General features: G+C 45.8%; 1 protein-coding gene across 3 annotated transcripts in view; it reads right to left on the bottom strand.

Annotated features, from left to right (window-relative positions):
• Nucleotides 1-14,259, bottom strand: part of LOC139054086 (putative ATP-dependent RNA helicase TDRD12) — a 254,611-nt gene extending 240,352 nt beyond the window's left edge. For 2 of the 3 annotated variants that reach the window (XM_070530611.1, XM_070530613.1), the window contains exons 1-3: nt 14,121-14,259; nt 10,403-10,485; nt 9,967-10,122 (exon numbers count right to left, since the gene is read on the bottom strand). In XM_070530611.1, the coding sequence (XP_070386712.1) occupies nt 9,967-10,122; nt 10,403-10,468 (222 nt within the window). In that variant the 5' untranslated portion in view covers nt 10,469-10,485; nt 14,121-14,259. The other variant, XM_070530612.1, reaches the window with a different exon arrangement.
• Nucleotides 14,260-16,186: the final 1,927 nt, after the last annotated feature.

Genomic DNA, 16,186 nt, shown 5'->3' with positions numbered 1-16,186 from the left:
AGAAGATTGACGTATGGCCAGGAGCGCGGCAGAAATAATGTAGTTTGTGACAATTTCATTAAGTTCATCTATACCTAAATTATGTGGGTCTATTTTTTCTAAGCTGGCATTTTCTTGAAACAGCGCCCAGTCGGCCAAATGGAGCCTCCAACGTCGTGGTTTTGTAGGAATGATTTGCGGAGATGATGTTAGGTTGATAAGAACAGGTAAATGATCGCTACCATACGGGTTGTCCAAGACATCCCATTTAAAAGCATTAAAAACAGAAGGCGATGTAAGAGACAAATCTATGCAGCTCCATTTTCCGGAGCTTGGAGAGCAGTATATGTGTTTGCCCCTGTTGAGCAGGCATATATTATTGCAGAGAATAAAGCCTTCTAAAATACATCCTATAGTGTCCATTTGTTCGCTTCCCCACAAATTGGAGTGAGCATTAAAATCGCCGACTAACAGATATGGCTCTGGTGATTGTTTTAAAAGGTCTTCAAAGTCATGGAGTGTTACTGTCAGGTGTGATTGGATATATACGGAGCATACTGTAATTGTTTTAAAGTGTACTACAGATACTGCAATGGCTTCAAATGTAGACTGAAGCTTGACTTTACGAGTAGCCACACTACTTTGAACAACTATGGCAGTACCTCCAGAGAGCCTATTTGCTTGCTCTCGGTCGTAACGAAAGACTTTATATTTACTTAAAATATTTTTATGTTTTGATCCCAAGTTTGTCTCCTGGAGACACAAAACAACCGGGGAATATACAGCAAGAATATCTTTTATGTCACCGTAGTTTTTTAATATTCCTCGACAGTTCCAGTGAATTAAGAACGCCATACCTAATAACTTTGACGGGTGTATTTCAAAACCTACGCTCTTGGTTATGTGGGGCCCGTTATTGGAGTTTTTCCTCCCTTTTTGTAATCAAGGGAGTTGCGACGCCGCTGCTGCGGAGGCGGGCTACTGCTTATATCAATCGCCTCCAGCGAGGTGATGGGTTTCCGCAGGGAACCCGCGGGGGTACAGATTTGTGGCTTCTCCCAATGGGGGGGAAGCCCTGCGGCCTATCGGCTCAGGGGCCAGCGAGCCTTTTTTGTGTGGTAGTATGGCAGCCTTGGCTGCACCTGTCATAATTGTGGATGGCCCTGCCTGAGCAGTGGCCTGAAGTTGGAGTGGTGCGTCGCCACTCCCACTAACTTTGGTTGTGCCAGAGGCCGCCATCAGGTGCACCTCCGGGATGTCAATGGTGCCGACACCGGAGTGCCGTTCGGGCGGGGGCAGGGCAGGCACACATCAACAATGGTGAACTGTGTGCCCACTGTCACCAGACGCCGCTCGGCCCCCCGGCGCACGGTGTCAACATATGACCTGGATGCCTCTTGAGTGAACTTTTTCCTTGCCTCAGGGTAAGATATGTTTTCTCATACTTTTAGATTGATTATTTGTTTTTCTTTTTGAATACTTCACAGGTTCGTGATTACGCTGCATGTGGACCATTGCAATTTGCACACTTTGTTTCACTTGCTTGGTAGTTGTCAGTATTGTGTTCAGTTTCGACGCATTTGGCACAGGTCTCCTTGCCTCTACATGTGTTGCTTCCATATCCATACCTTTGGCATCTGAAACATCTCCTAGGGTTAGGGGTGTATGGGCGCACTGGGCACCTGATGAATGCAACCCGGACAGACTCGGGCAAGCGAGTGCTGCCGAATGTTAGCACGATGTGAGGTGTTTTTTCTTCGCCGTTGCGCCTTATATTTATGCGGCGAAGGGACATTACTCCTTGATCTCGCATATTCTCGAGGAGCTCATTTTCATTCTCTGTCATTAGCAGCCACTCAGAAATTACTCCCTGAACGCTGTTCAGGCTTCTGTGAGGTGTTACAGTAATGTTAAGGTCAGCAAGCTTCTTTTGTGCGAGTAGCGCATCACTCTGCTTTTTGGATTTGACTTCTACAAGCAGATCTCCTGAGGACAGTTTTTTTTGCTTCATATTCTTCACCTATGTTACCTACTAGCCATTTTTGTAGTACAAACACTGATAGAGTGGCCACTGGAGCGTTTTGCTCAACAGCGTGAACTACCAGGAACTGTGGAAAATTTTCAGCACATTTCTGAGTTGTAACTTTGATTCCTTCGGTGCGGTACCGTTTCCGGTTCCATTCGTTTTTTTTTTTTTTTTTAGAGGGGCAAATTGAGAATCCATGTGGCATGTATGGATTAAGGGTTCCTATTGCGTGACCTGTGCTTCACCCTTATAGACACAAGAAGGTCCCGGAGCCCCCCACCTGGTAAAAAGACAGGGAGCCCGTCGGCCGGGGCTTGACCATGGCCCCGACCGCCACCGTTCATGGTTTCTACCCTTCACCTTACAACATGTCGCCACGGTGCGCATTACAGCTTCGGTATGGGGGCTAAGGGTCCGTGGTGGCGCCAAGCACCATCACCTTGAGTCTCAAGGTGCCCTTGCGGGGTAAAGTCATTTTCATCAGCCCACTCAGACACCTCGTTTAAACAAAGCTGCACTTGTCGCTCGCAGATAGCGAGATTACATGACTTAAATCCAATTTGAATGTCGTCAACATATACTGAATAAAATATACTACGCAGTATTGATGAGCACAAGGAATTCATTTTAATGATAAAAAGTGTGCAGCTAAGCACGCCACCCTGCGGTACCCCAGTTTCCTGTAGAAATGGTCTCGAGAGAACATCACCAATTCTGACACGGAATGTGCGATTTGATAAATAGTTTTCGATTACATTAAGCATTTTTCTGCGGATGCCCAATTCTAATAAGTCACGTAGAATTCCATACCGCCACGTGGTGTCGTAAGCCTTTTCCATGTCTAAGAATACAGAAAGAAAGAACTGTTTGTGTATGAAAGCGTCGCGAATATATGCTTCGATGCGAACGAGGTGGTCTGTAGTTGATCGGCCTTCTCTAAAACCCCACTCATATGGGTCAAGGAGCTTGTTTGATTCAAGGAAGTGTAAGAGCCTGCCATTAATAATTTTTTCAAACAGTTTACATAGACAACTTTTGAGTGCTATGGGCCGGTAGCTTGCCACAGAGGACGGATCTTTACCTTGTTTCAAGACAGGGACTACAATCGCCTCTTTCCATGCCAATGGAATGTCTCCTGCTTCCCATATAGTGTTGAAAATCGACAACAGAGCCATCTGCGTGTCAGGGTGAAGATGTTTTATCATTACGTACATGACTCTGTCGGCTCCTGGTGCCGATTTCGTGCAGCCGTTCAAGGAAGCTCTGAACTCTGCAATGCTAAAAGGATGATTGTACGGTTCACTTCTGCTAGCCTTACGGCTCAGTGCCTTACTTTCAGCTATCTGTTTATGTTGCTGGAATGATTGCGGGTAGTTCGCAGAGCTAGAAACTCACTCGAAGTGTTCTCCCAGAGTGTTCACCTGGTTTTGAAGGCTGTGGCCTTCATCATCAACCAAAGGCATGTTGTAGGTTTGTCAAGTAATTAATTTTCTTAGCCTGTTCCAGACTTTTGCTTCTTGTGTATAGGAATTTATGCTTGTGACGTATTTTTCCCAACTTTCTCATTCAGTGATACGACGTGTTCGTCTGCCTTTGGATTTCACGTGCTTAAAGTTGATGAGGTTTTCTGCCGTTGGAGATTGACGCAGTGAATGCCAGGCTTTGTTTTGCTCCTTACGCACATTCTTGCATTGCTCATTCCACCACGGCACGCGCCTCTTTTTTGTAGTCCCCTTCGTTTGTGGAATGCACTCTATTGCAGCATCAATTATAAAAGCAGTAAAATAAGCAATAGCATCTTTTACACTAAAATCTTTAAAAGTGTTTCGCTGGATCTGGGTGATTTCCTCAAATTTTTTCCAATCTGCGGATGCAACTTTCCATTGAGGGGGGTGTGGTAGGAATTCATTTTGTTCTAAAGTTTTGAGCCAGATGGGAAAATGATCACTCCTATAAGGGTTTTTAACCACTTCCCATTCTAGGCATGGTACAAGTGTAGCCGAGCAGATAGATAAATCTATCGCAGAGTACGTGCCATGTGCTGTGCTATAGAATGACGGCTCCTTTTTATTTAATATGCATGCACCTGAAGAAACAAGAAAATTTTCTATTAAGCGGCCTTTGACATTGTATCGAGATTCTCCCCAGAGAGTATGGTGCACGTTGAAATCCCCAACGAGTACGTAGGGCTCAGGCAGCTCATCGATTAGACTAAGGAATTCTGTTCTTTGGAGTCGATAGTGGGGTGGTATGTACAGTGCTCACGGAATGAAATAGGACACAGAGCATTTAGTAGAACCCTACATATGTGCAAAGTACACGAAAGCACCATGTCATGTCGCTAGAAATTTGGTCACCAAAGGTGACGAGGACTCCGATGCAGGTGTACGCGCCAGAATTGCGTCTATGTGACACGAACTGCAGCCGGTGGAAACGAAAGTATGCGAATTACTTAGCCCTAAATTGACGCGTTTCATTCCGTGAGCACTGTACACAGAAGAGACTGTAATGAGTTTACCTAACAGTAAGGCTCGAACCGCAACTGCCTCAAGAGGGGTTCGGAGCTCCAAAGCCCAACATGCTACACGCTTATCAACTATAATCGCGACACCACCGGACGAAGCGAAAGCATCGTCACGGTCTTTGCGAAAAATGTTACATTGTGGTAGAAAGCCTGTCTGTGTAAGTTTTAAATGGGTCTCTTGTACACACAGCACCTTTGGATTATATTTACACAAGAGTTCCTTGACATCATCGAGGTTATGTAGGAGACCCCTGACGTTCCATTGTAATATTTGTGTCTCCATAGTTAATAGTGTGTGTGTGTGTGCTGTGTGTTTAGAGAGGAAAATTGATTTAGATAACAGGGCCTTCCTAGGCCCCGTAATGCGGAGTTTGTCTTTCTTGCCGCAGTCCTGAGACTGGCGGCTGTCCTTGGGCGCTTGCTGCGCCGTCTGGCTTGAAGCAGTGTCCATTGCCTCTTGAGAGGCACTGGACGTCCGCTCTTGTGAGCGGCGTGTTTGTCGTGAAGGCTTCACCTGAGCAGGTGAGACCTTCATGCCTACCAACCCTGAGGTCGATGGGTCCTCTTTCTGTGACGGCGAGGCAGTGTTGGCTGCTATCGCCAAGGGGGCTGGTGGCACAACCTTGGCCACACTCTTTGTGGGCCGGGCAGATGCCAGAGTCTGCTGCGACGTTGCCCCCTTACGCGCCGCACCAACATAGCCTGCAGTATGAATGAATGAAACACGTTTCCGCGCTTCTTGAAACGATATATTCTCTTTAACTTTCAGTGAAATAATATCCTTTTCTTTTTTCCATGTCAGACATGATCGGGAATATGTGGCGTGAACACCGTCGCAGTTCACACAGTGGTGTGCGCCAGTGCAGTTGTCGGAAGCGTGTTATTGACCACATTTTGCGCAAGTTAGACGGCCTCGGCAGCTTTGTGAGCCATGGCCAAATCTTTGACATTTGAAACATCTACGTGGATTTGGAATGTATGGTCTTACTCGTGTTTTTGTGTATCCTGTATCGAGAGATTCTGGCAGAACACTTGTAGCAAACGTGAGAACGAGATGTTTTGTAGGAATTTCTTTGTTGTCGCGCCTGATCGTTATTCTTTGTACTTTGACAACTTCTTGTTCCTTCCATCCTTCGAGTAGTTCTTCTTCACTCAGGTTCAAAAGATCGGCGTCTGATACCACACTTCTGGATGTGTTCATAGAGCGATGTGGCGTCACTGTCACTGTCACTGTCACCAAAAGCCAGAATATTTGAAATCTTTTCATGCTGGAACTGGTCACGTACTTCAAGCAGTAGGTCGCCGCTAGCCATTTTAGTGATTTTGTATCCAGGACCTAGAACGTCGGTGAGAACTTTCGCAACGGTGAATGGTGAAAGGGTTCTTACTGTCTTATCGGGGCACTGACTATGTATGACGTGGTAGCGCGGGATGGATTCCTTGCGTTGGGAAAAGGTGCTTAAAGCCATCAATAACTTATAACATTTCGGCAGCTATGCCGAAATGTTATAATATATATATATATATATATATATATATATATATATATATATATATATATATATGTGTATATATATACACATACAGTAAAAGCTCGTTAATTCGAACCGCAAGGGGAAGCCGCTTCAGTTCGAATTAACGAAAGTTCGAACTAACGAAAGTGAAGGAGAGCACTGCGATTTGGAAGCAGTAGGGCATGTCAGAAATTTGGCGTGTCAGAAAGTGATGGTGTGTGCCGCGGGCACACGCCATCTTCAAGTCGAAGCTCTGGGTCCGACTGTGCCACACCACCGATGTCCACCGAAACGAACGTTAGCCGAGGCTTAACACTATCACAATGAATCGCGACGGCCGATACCTCCTAAACTGAAAACAGACGTGCACAACCGATGAAGACTGCCGAGACAAAGACGCTGAACATGTGAAAGTGGCGAAGGCCCCGATTCGTTGGTTCTTGATTGCAAGCGCAGCTGCAACGCACTTGATTCGCTGTGTTTTGGTGCTTGCCGCGCCATCTCCGCACAACATTAGCAGCTGCACAAGATTTGCAAGGCCTCCGAGATTCGCAACGGACAAGAAGTTTCAGAGGTTACGTAGAACGGAGAGGTGGCAGCCGCCGCTGCCTTCTGGCTGACACCGCGCCGGTTAGATGTTTTCCGATTTTGCCTTCTCTCGCAGTTTTCTCCATTCCGGAGGCGATGTAGCCTTGTGTGTAGGCGGTAGGCGCGTTTCTCTGGCCGTGTGCCAGGCGAGCGTAGTTCGAATTATCCGTGAGGGAACCTTCTCGCGTTCGAATTAACGGACTTTTTTATACATAGACTTCTGAGGAGCTTGGCCGGACCAAATCGTGCAGTTCGAATTATCCATAAATTCGAATTATTGAAGTTCAAATTAACGAGCTTTCACTGTATATATGGAAATACAAGGGGACGCTGCGAGACCCGAAGGAAACGCAGACGCCAGCTGTACATAGCTACTATAACCCAATATAATAGATCCAAGGTTGGGTGAACTACACCAGGTTAACCCTTGCTGCCTGGAGAATTGGAAGTAAACGAAGTGAGAAGAAGACAGGACAGGTGGAAACTGAGAGAGAAAGACGAAGGTTTAAGAGAGAGAGACAGGAAAAGGCAACTACCGATTTCCCCCAGGTGGGTCAGTCCGGAGGTGCCGTCTACGTGAAGCCGAGACCAAAGAGGTGTGTTGCCTCCGCCGAGGGGCCGTAAAGGTCCAAACGCCCAGCATCAGCTCAACCCCCAGGATCCCTTTTTCCCCGGACACGGCTAAGCCGCACATGGTTAGACGCGGGAGGGGCCAACCCTCGTGTGCTCGGGTATGTGGTGTCGCAACACACCAAACGCCTGCTGACGCAGACGCCCCTGCGGGGGGGCGTGCAGCAAGTTTAGATGGCCTGAAGAGAACTGTAGAATCGTAGAAAGCAGCACAGTAAATGGGCACAAGGGTAGAAGAAAAAGGAGGAAAATCGGTGGCAGTGGCGACCAACATTCGAGCAGAAGATAAGAGGCAAATCCTCAGAAAGACTGCCGCAAAATGGAGTCAGCGCAAGTTCTGCACGGGCACAATGAATAACAGCGTGATGAGATGAGAGGAAGTCCCATCCTAGAATGATGGCATGAGAGCAGTGGGGAAGAACAACAAACTCAATGTGGTGTAAACTGTTGTATGGCACCACAAACAGTACATGTTCCCAAGGGCTTAATTGGCTCATTGCTTGCTGTGCATAGTGAAATGACAGAAAACAGCATCACAAAAATTGGCTCAGCATTTGCTGAACATAGCAAAATGGCAGAAAGCAGCATCGCAACTTTTCGGAGCATACAGCGAAGCTACTCAACAATTATTGACAATGCAGCACCCCTGTCAACAAATGGATGAACGGCGATACCGTCGGCATAAACTTCGACTATCTTGGCAGGGAATATAACTGAGGGCTTGAGTAGTTCGACGAGATCGCACTTCTTGCCTCCGGAACTATGCCTTTTAGTTTTCCTCCACAGCTGGAGGGCGGCAGATAATGGGGGACAGTGAACGTCGACGGCAAGATGGAGACCGACGAATGTTGAAGCTTTGGGGAACAGGAGACGAGGGAGCGAAGTGCAGAACTGGTGGAGCACAGCAGGACTGGCTGTCAGGAGAATTCCCTTGTGGTCTCGCGGTATCGATAGGCAGAGGTCTTGGACTGGCAACAACGACAGCATACGCGAGCAGAACCGGCGCTGAAGGTAGCCGAGTAGCGAGAGGTAACACGTAGTTGATTTGTTAGTGTATGACCCGTCAGAGTTCCGGAGACAAAGAGGACTCAGACGACTGGGTATCGGGCAGAAGTGACAGTTCGTGCGCTAATTCCTCTCGAACGAATTGTTTGTTTGGTCAAGGAACGAGGAGTGGGTGGGAGCAGCACTGGAACTGTCGGTTATGGCTAAAATCATGTCATCCGACACGACAGCATGCCTTGTACTAAGGCGTTGTTTGTAGAGTTAGTCGTAGCTGTGGCAGAGCGTAATGATATCGTCAACCGTTTGAGGATTTTTAACCAAGAACGCTTGGAAGGAATCATCCTCTATGCCTTTCATGACATTCTTGATCTTTTCAGCTTCGGGCATAGTGGGATTAATGCGCCGGCAAGGGTCGACTACATTTTCAATGTAGCTGGTGAAGTTTTCAGCCTTTTGCTGAACGCGAGCACGCAAGCATTGTTCCGCGCGAAGGTTGTGCACAGCAGGATGACTGAAGATTCTTTGAAGGAATTCGTAAATGCCATCCAGGTGGTAAGGGCGGATTCATGATTCCAGAACAAGAGATTAGCGACTCCAGAAAGATAAAAGATGACGTTAGTCAGTTTAGCGGTGTCATCCCATTTGTTATGAACACTCACGCAGTCGTATGACGAAAGCCAATACTCTGCATCATGATCATTGGTGCTGCTGAAGACAGGAGGATCTCGTTGGTGTAGAGCACCGGAACAGACGAGAGGTGATGCCTAGGGAGTATTCGGCTGCGTGGCATCATCGGGAATGGCAGAAACGGGAGGGAGAGCCCGGCTACGGAGTTCCAGGTCACTAAAGGGCCCAGGACTTCCACCAAATTGTGGAGAGGTGTTGTGTTGTAATTAAGGGGACAGACAACCGCTTAGAACATGAATCGAGATAATCCCGCTAATGGGAAGTGGTTGAAAAGGTCAAAATGTAGGTGGTTAACCACAGTTACACTCACTCCTGTGAAAGCAGAACAATGGGTGGCTTTCACAATTTGCAAGGCAGGCTATGGACATCGCTCTAACTTCTCAGCGTTGCTAGAGGAGGGACTCTTGCTTTTTTTTAGAGGCAGCCGAGATGGAAAAATTGTGCCTACAAAATATTGACGCGCTTTTGGAAGTAACCGCTGCATATGTAAACACTACCTAGGGTGAGCTATGCGTTGCACCATAAAAAACTAGGTCCTTAAAAATCAGTTGTCAGTCCCTTTAATGAAGCTCTCGGAGAGTAGCGCACCGCAGCGAGATGTCACACAGTTCAGGCAATAAAGCCACAAGGCTGTGACCAAACTTGTCATCTTTCTCAAAGCAGTGCATATTGCTCATTCTTCTCCAGTACAATATATATTTTGCATTGTCCATGATTAACTCTTGTGAGGGTATTACCAAATCTGTTGGAATGACAAGTGAGACTTAACTACATGTGTGACTTATGGCTGTCGGAGTTGCTATGGCAGTTAAAGTTGCATGAAAAAATGCATATATGCATTCGCATGCTCATTGCATACATGCTTTCATTTAAATGGCATGCTTCAACAACCCTTGCATACACTCATCCCAATTGCTTACAGTGAAACTATCGCACACACACACACATCACATCAGTGCTGGTAACAACAAATGAACTCATCAAACATAAAGCAAACAGTCATTGGTACTTACCGAATCAATCTCTGGGAGTAGTGGTGTGACAGGTTGGATGTCCCACTTTTTCATGTACTGTTTCATGCTTGCCTCCATGCTGATAAATTCTCTTCCACATTGAGACATCTCTGCTCCCACTGCTTCCCTTACCAAAAAGGAAGTTGGTGAGGTCACCTGCAAATACAACATTTTGTTCCAAATACGATTTCTAAAACTAGAACATACAGCTAAGAACAAAATAAAACAGTGGCTCCATGTTAATGTTTGCAATCTAACACTGTTGGCAACAATCACTTTTCCATGATGCAACATTTAGCATAGTGTCACACTGCAACTATGATAATTTCTCCCTGCCTTTAGATATTTTACCCCTCAGGTATTTCAGCTCTATAGCACTCGGCTCGCATGCACTGCAAGGACAATAAGCAACATGCAATTCCACAGAATATCTTACCTTCAGGACAATAACATTCATTCTCTGCTTCCATCCTTGTGCGTTTTTAAATGCTTCTATGGCCATGCCGCTTGAAGTGTAATCTGCACAAAAGGTTTTTTTCTATGAATGCAGGGTTTGTACAGAACATTTGACCCAAAAGTGAACAATTTAAGGATGCCGAAGGTCAAAATTCAAAGAGAGGGAAACAAACCTTAGTCGTACACATGCACTGAAAAGTAGTGAAATCTCAGTCTTCTTAGCTGCAATTTCTGAACAGAGTGGCAATTTGGAACAGTTGAAACTCAGCAGCTGCTGAGCTGGACATGCTTCAGGTGTCAATCACCTTCTGGCATAACGGTTAGTAGTCAGACTTCAGCCAGATACTCGTCATGTTAATGCCAAAAGGCTGAAGCCATAGAGTTTCTCACTATATTACCTAGAGGGAAATCTGGCACTGCTATGCTGTGGTATGCATGGGAATGCCGGTATATTGTGACTTCGGATTGGCATCGTTCTCGGAGAGACAGGACACCTTGAAGACGCGCTTGGCAAGTACCATTCCACCTGTCAAAATGATTCATTTTCTACTAAAACAGCACGTGAAAAGCTGTCTTAGCTTTATTATTACTCGAAAACATGTTTTGTTTAACTATGAGAACTTGTTATTGCGTGTACAATTATATGTTACGTAAAAAGTAACAGCAGGCCGCTAAAGTTGGAGGACAGACGACAAGGTTCTTGCTCGCTTTGAAACAGTTGGTCGTCTGTTCTTGTTTTTCTTCACTTGGTCATGTATTGTAGGTGAGTAAAGATGTAATATGTGTGAATGAAAACATTTTATGAAAATTTTACTTTGAGAACGTGTTATTTGTGTAGCCATATCCACGTTTTAGACGAAGCCTCTTACAACACCAGCCAACACGAGCCTCGCAGACACATATACCGTCATTCCCATGACGGCATGGTGCCCCCTTAAGAAACTCCCATAGACGGTGGCGCCAGATTTCCCTCTAGGTGTTATAGTGAGAAACTCTATGGCTGAAGCTTATTTTCTGCCAGGCATTTCTACAGCCTAAGGCACAAAAATGAAGCCAGGATGGCTGCACTATGAACCAATTGGCCCAACAAAACGGTGGCATGGTTTGGACGCTTGACCTGGCTTTGTCTAGCTACACGATGGCAACCGTGACTTAAACAAGCCTGCCAGTGCTGGCGGTGGACATGTCATATTGATATCATTAAGCAACGCTCTCAAAAGAAAATCCATACTCTATCCCGCATGTAGCTTGCAGCACTACCGAAGTAAGAGGTGTACATAAGCAATATCCTTGCACCGTAAAATATAGTTCCAGGCATAACTGTCTGATGATTGGCGGGATTAAAGAATTATGTTTTTTAGGCACGATACGTAATAGCAGTAAGCGACATGTACAGCTTTTTGTGCATGCATGTCATGTACGGTAAATTACTGTGGTGGTTACAGCTGGAAACTGTAATAGCCACCCTAACTGTGCTAGCGTAGCAATATGGCAGTGCCCATGCATCCTAGACCACCCACTTCAACCTGAATACACGCTTGATTTTTGGCTCTCTGCCCTGACATCTAAATATAAATGTAAAATCTGTCAACATTTAGACACATCGCACACTGAGGGCAAAGCATTAGCTATGTTTTGTCATTATTGAGATCAACTGTATGTTTCGACACTTCTAGGACTACAGAGCCGATGCCGAGCCCTAAAAGTGGTCAGATTTCCAGATAGCAGATGGTGCCACAGCATTAGCCCTGGTGATACATTGATGATGAAAAATGCTATAAAGGCACAATTGTCCACAGCATCATTAATTTACTACTCCGCTCTAGCATGGTATGTGATGCTGGTGGCGAGCAAACGCCCAATAGACACCATGAAACAATGCAGTGGGCGTTTGCCTTACTGGCTAAGGAGGCTGCAAAAAACTGCCGAGAAACGTATAGCTGAAGCCCCGCTCCCGCAATCATGTAAATGCAGTTTATAGTTACAATACAAAAACATCTGTTGCATCAATCCAGGAACCATGGATCATTTATTAACAGGATGGCAAGCAGACACTGAGCAGACGACACAGACGAACACATTTATAGGAGCATTTGGCCTTCCTATTGGCTAAGGAGTCCTGCAGCTTCCACAATGCTGCAAGGAAATACCTAGATAGGGTATAATGTTTCCCGAAGGACACTGTCCATGGCGTAGCCCCTATGTGGAGTATATTACTTCGAATCTTCTTTCCATATTCTTGAGCTTTCAAGGATTTCAAGGTCGTGTATGAACCCTGCAAATGCACCCTCTAATGTCTTTTGTGAGGCAGCTTTTGCATGAATAGCACTATTTTAACTCTTAAATGTGCATGCAAATCCCCCAGGCTGTGGGAATCTGTTTAAGCAAAGCTTTCGTCGATGTTTGCAAGGAATGCTGTTCTTGTTTAGGAACCATTTCCAAATATAGTCACAAAGCAAGTTCGACACATTTTCACCAGGACACGTCTCGGTCAATGTAAACTAGTTGCGCTTCTGCACCGCAGAAATGACCATGAACAAAAGTTTATTTTACGCACAGAATGGAACGCGTCCTGCACGAAGTGTCTCTCAAAGTATAACTGTCTGCACCCATAAATGACACGATCCCGTTCCGCTGAACGCGTCCTGCACGAAGTATCTCTCAAAGTATAACTGTCTGCACCCATAAATGACACGATCCCGTTCCGCTGTCTGATCACGTATTGACATTGGCCGGCTTCGCGCTTACGAGCAAGTGCGCACTCGCGTTCCAAGTCGCTGCATATCGACGTCGCTATGTGTGGCGTCTCTGGATGAAATGTTCACTGCGCTACTCGGTGCTCAACGCACTTCGCGTTCGTTTCTTTCTTTAGAAATGAGAAAATATTCGATATCTAGAAGTCGGTTTCCTCGAACATTCGTATTCGATTTTGAAATTTCACCATTCGAACACCCTCACCTTAAAACAAAGATAACGGGGCAGACTAATGCGGGAAGCTGTCGTCTAAGAAAAACGCACGAAATAGGTCCCATTTTCGAGCCGCATTCTCGTACAAAAAGCTCAACAAGGCCACAACTATATTTGCGTAATACCCGTCACATAGCAGATCTAACGTCACTTCAAACGAATGGCACACCATGTATGTACAGCTTCAAAGACATAACAGAGTACTTCGACACATGCCAGGTCACCATCGTTTCAGTGTGCACGAAAACTAGACGCGGACAGCAATCCAATCTTTGCGCTTCAATCTCCGGCACGTGACTGCAGTCCGTGCAAAACAATCATGCTGTAAAACAAATGACCGAGTTCAAGCAAGTCAATTCGTATTGAGCGCTTCTGTTATCGCTTCAAACAAAGGTGACCCGTAAGAAGCCATAACAGAAGACGTGCTGCCCTTGCTCAGTAGTTTTGCTGTCGTATCCATTATTTGCACCATTATCTGCCAAAAGGAAAAACAAACAAAACGGTTACAGTTCTCAAACATGGAACTGCATTGCCAGAAGAAAAAAAAAAGCACAAGGGAAAAGCTTCATACTTATACATACATATACATTACGAAAACGCAAACCGCCGCGTTGTTTTTGCACTCCTTCCTTCGACATAAACACTTGAAAAGCTGGACATGTGATTACAAAGCAAAATGAGTGCCCAGGGTCAAAGGGTTGAGTTATTCCATGCTTCACTCAACGACTCACCAATTCAAACAATGCGCATGCAGTGCGTTTACGCTGACAGCGCGCAACCCACGTGCTATCTCGCATCCAAAGCACGCGGCCACTATGACGCGGCGTCGATTCCGCGTCTACTGAAACATACAAAATTAGAGAAGGGAAACTGTACCTTCCACAGTGCAACGGAACGAAAATAAGCGTAGCGGTGGCGTCGTGAACTAAAGTATGCGACCACAGGTAGCGCTGTACAACAGGAAACGATGGGTGGATGGAAGGTAGGAGCGTCCCCTTTGAAACGGGGCGATGGCAGTTGCCACCATGCTCAGATTTTTATTTTGCCTTTTATTTTTATCTTTGTTGTGTGTTATTGAATTTCTCGATTTTCTTTAAATATGTCTTCCTACCCTTTTAACCTTATGTCACCTGTCTGCTTTTGAGCCACCAATCCTCCAATCGCCTTTTGCTAATTTCCACCGCACATTTATTTACATGACTATCATTATCTCTGAACCCTAGGGCCTCAGGAAGGGTGACTGTTGCCGCATCGACATCGGGATTGACACCATCACATTTTAGCAGCATTTTACACTCTTAGAAAAATTTACACCCTTTGGGGATTATCTTGTCCCACAACAATAATCGTCATCCGTCTTACCCGCGTTTCCTTTCTCTAACGCGGCGAGCCCGGTACTTCCCAGTCACGAACGGCATGCGCGTTATCAGTGTGACGCAGCATTCTCGACAGGAAAGTATATAGCGAGCGCCGAGTTTTCAGGAAAGGAAACGCAAGCAAGGCAGATGACGATTATCGTTGTGGGACAAATTTACACCCCAAAGGGTGCAACAGTTTTAAGAGTGTAGTATGAGGTGTTCCATTGTTTCTACATATTTACCACACACAGTACATGTATCTTCGTCTTCGTTAAATTTGTTTTTATAGCTCCGCGTTCTAAGACATCCTGATCTAGCTTCGAAGAGTAGGCCACTGCCTCTTGAGTTATCATAAAACGCTTCCTTCCTGATCTGCTGTTTCCAGTATCGATATAGTTCTACACTATGCTTCTTTTCCATTGAATTTATCCAATTTTTACCTTCCGCATTTTTAACCTGTCGTTTAATGCTCTGTCCATTTCGTCCTCGATCGTGTCTGGCATACTTACTGGTTAGCTTCCTAGTTCTTTTCCGCCATTGTGAGTCAACGCTCTTTCTGTATAGGTATTTAAACACCTTAGCTGCCCACCTGTTATCATCCAATTTCCTCAGACGTTTTTCGTATAGGATTTTACTCTGAGCTTCCCGTGCTTCGAATGATGCCCAGCCCATACACTCTAAAAACTGTTTGCACCCTTTGGGGTGAATATTTGTCCCACAACGATAATCGCCATCTGCCTTGCCTGCGTTTCCTTTCTTGAAAACTCGGCGCTCGCTACTTTCCTGTCGAGAATGCTGCGTCACACTGATAACGCGCATGCCGTTCGTGACTGGGAAGTACCGGGCTCGCAGCGTTAAAGAAAGGAAACGCAGGCAAGACAGATGACGATTATTGTTGTGGGACAAAAATACACCCCTAAGGGCGCAACTGTTTTTAGAGTGTATCTCCCTGTACTGCTTCGTTTGTGGTTTTCCCGTGGGCACCTAGTGCTAACCTTCCCACAGCTCTCTGATTTACTTCTAGTCTCGACTGAACCTCTGCCCTTAAACACAGGATCGCATTCCCGAAAGTAAGCCCCGGCACCATTACTCCTTTCCAAATGCCTCTCAGTACCTCATATACCTGTTGTAACCCCACAATGCTATCCCGCCCCTAGCAGAGAAAGAACAAATTAAAGTATGCGTCCAAATTACAGTAGCTCCACTTGCGCGCTTACGCGGAAACGCACCTCGATTGATTTTTTGCCCTCTGTGGCCATTTGTTGAACTTGAGAGTGTGCGGGGCCTACTGAAACCATAGAGTTTCCTACAAAAATTTTCGTAGGAAACTCTATGACTGAAACCGCTGAAGGCCGTGTCTGCTGTGCCCGGGGCACAGCAGACGAAAGCACCGCTGAAACATGCTGAAACTGCGAAACCGCTACTAATCCCTGCGGCTG

This window comes from Dermacentor albipictus, chromosome 1 (genome assembly GCF_038994185.2).
Source record: "Dermacentor albipictus isolate Rhodes 1998 colony chromosome 1, USDA_Dalb.pri_finalv2, whole genome shotgun sequence".
Taxonomy (NCBI): Eukaryota; Metazoa; Arthropoda; class Arachnida; order Ixodida; family Ixodidae; genus Dermacentor; species Dermacentor albipictus.
This window is presented reverse-complemented; position numbering and strand designations above follow the sequence as displayed.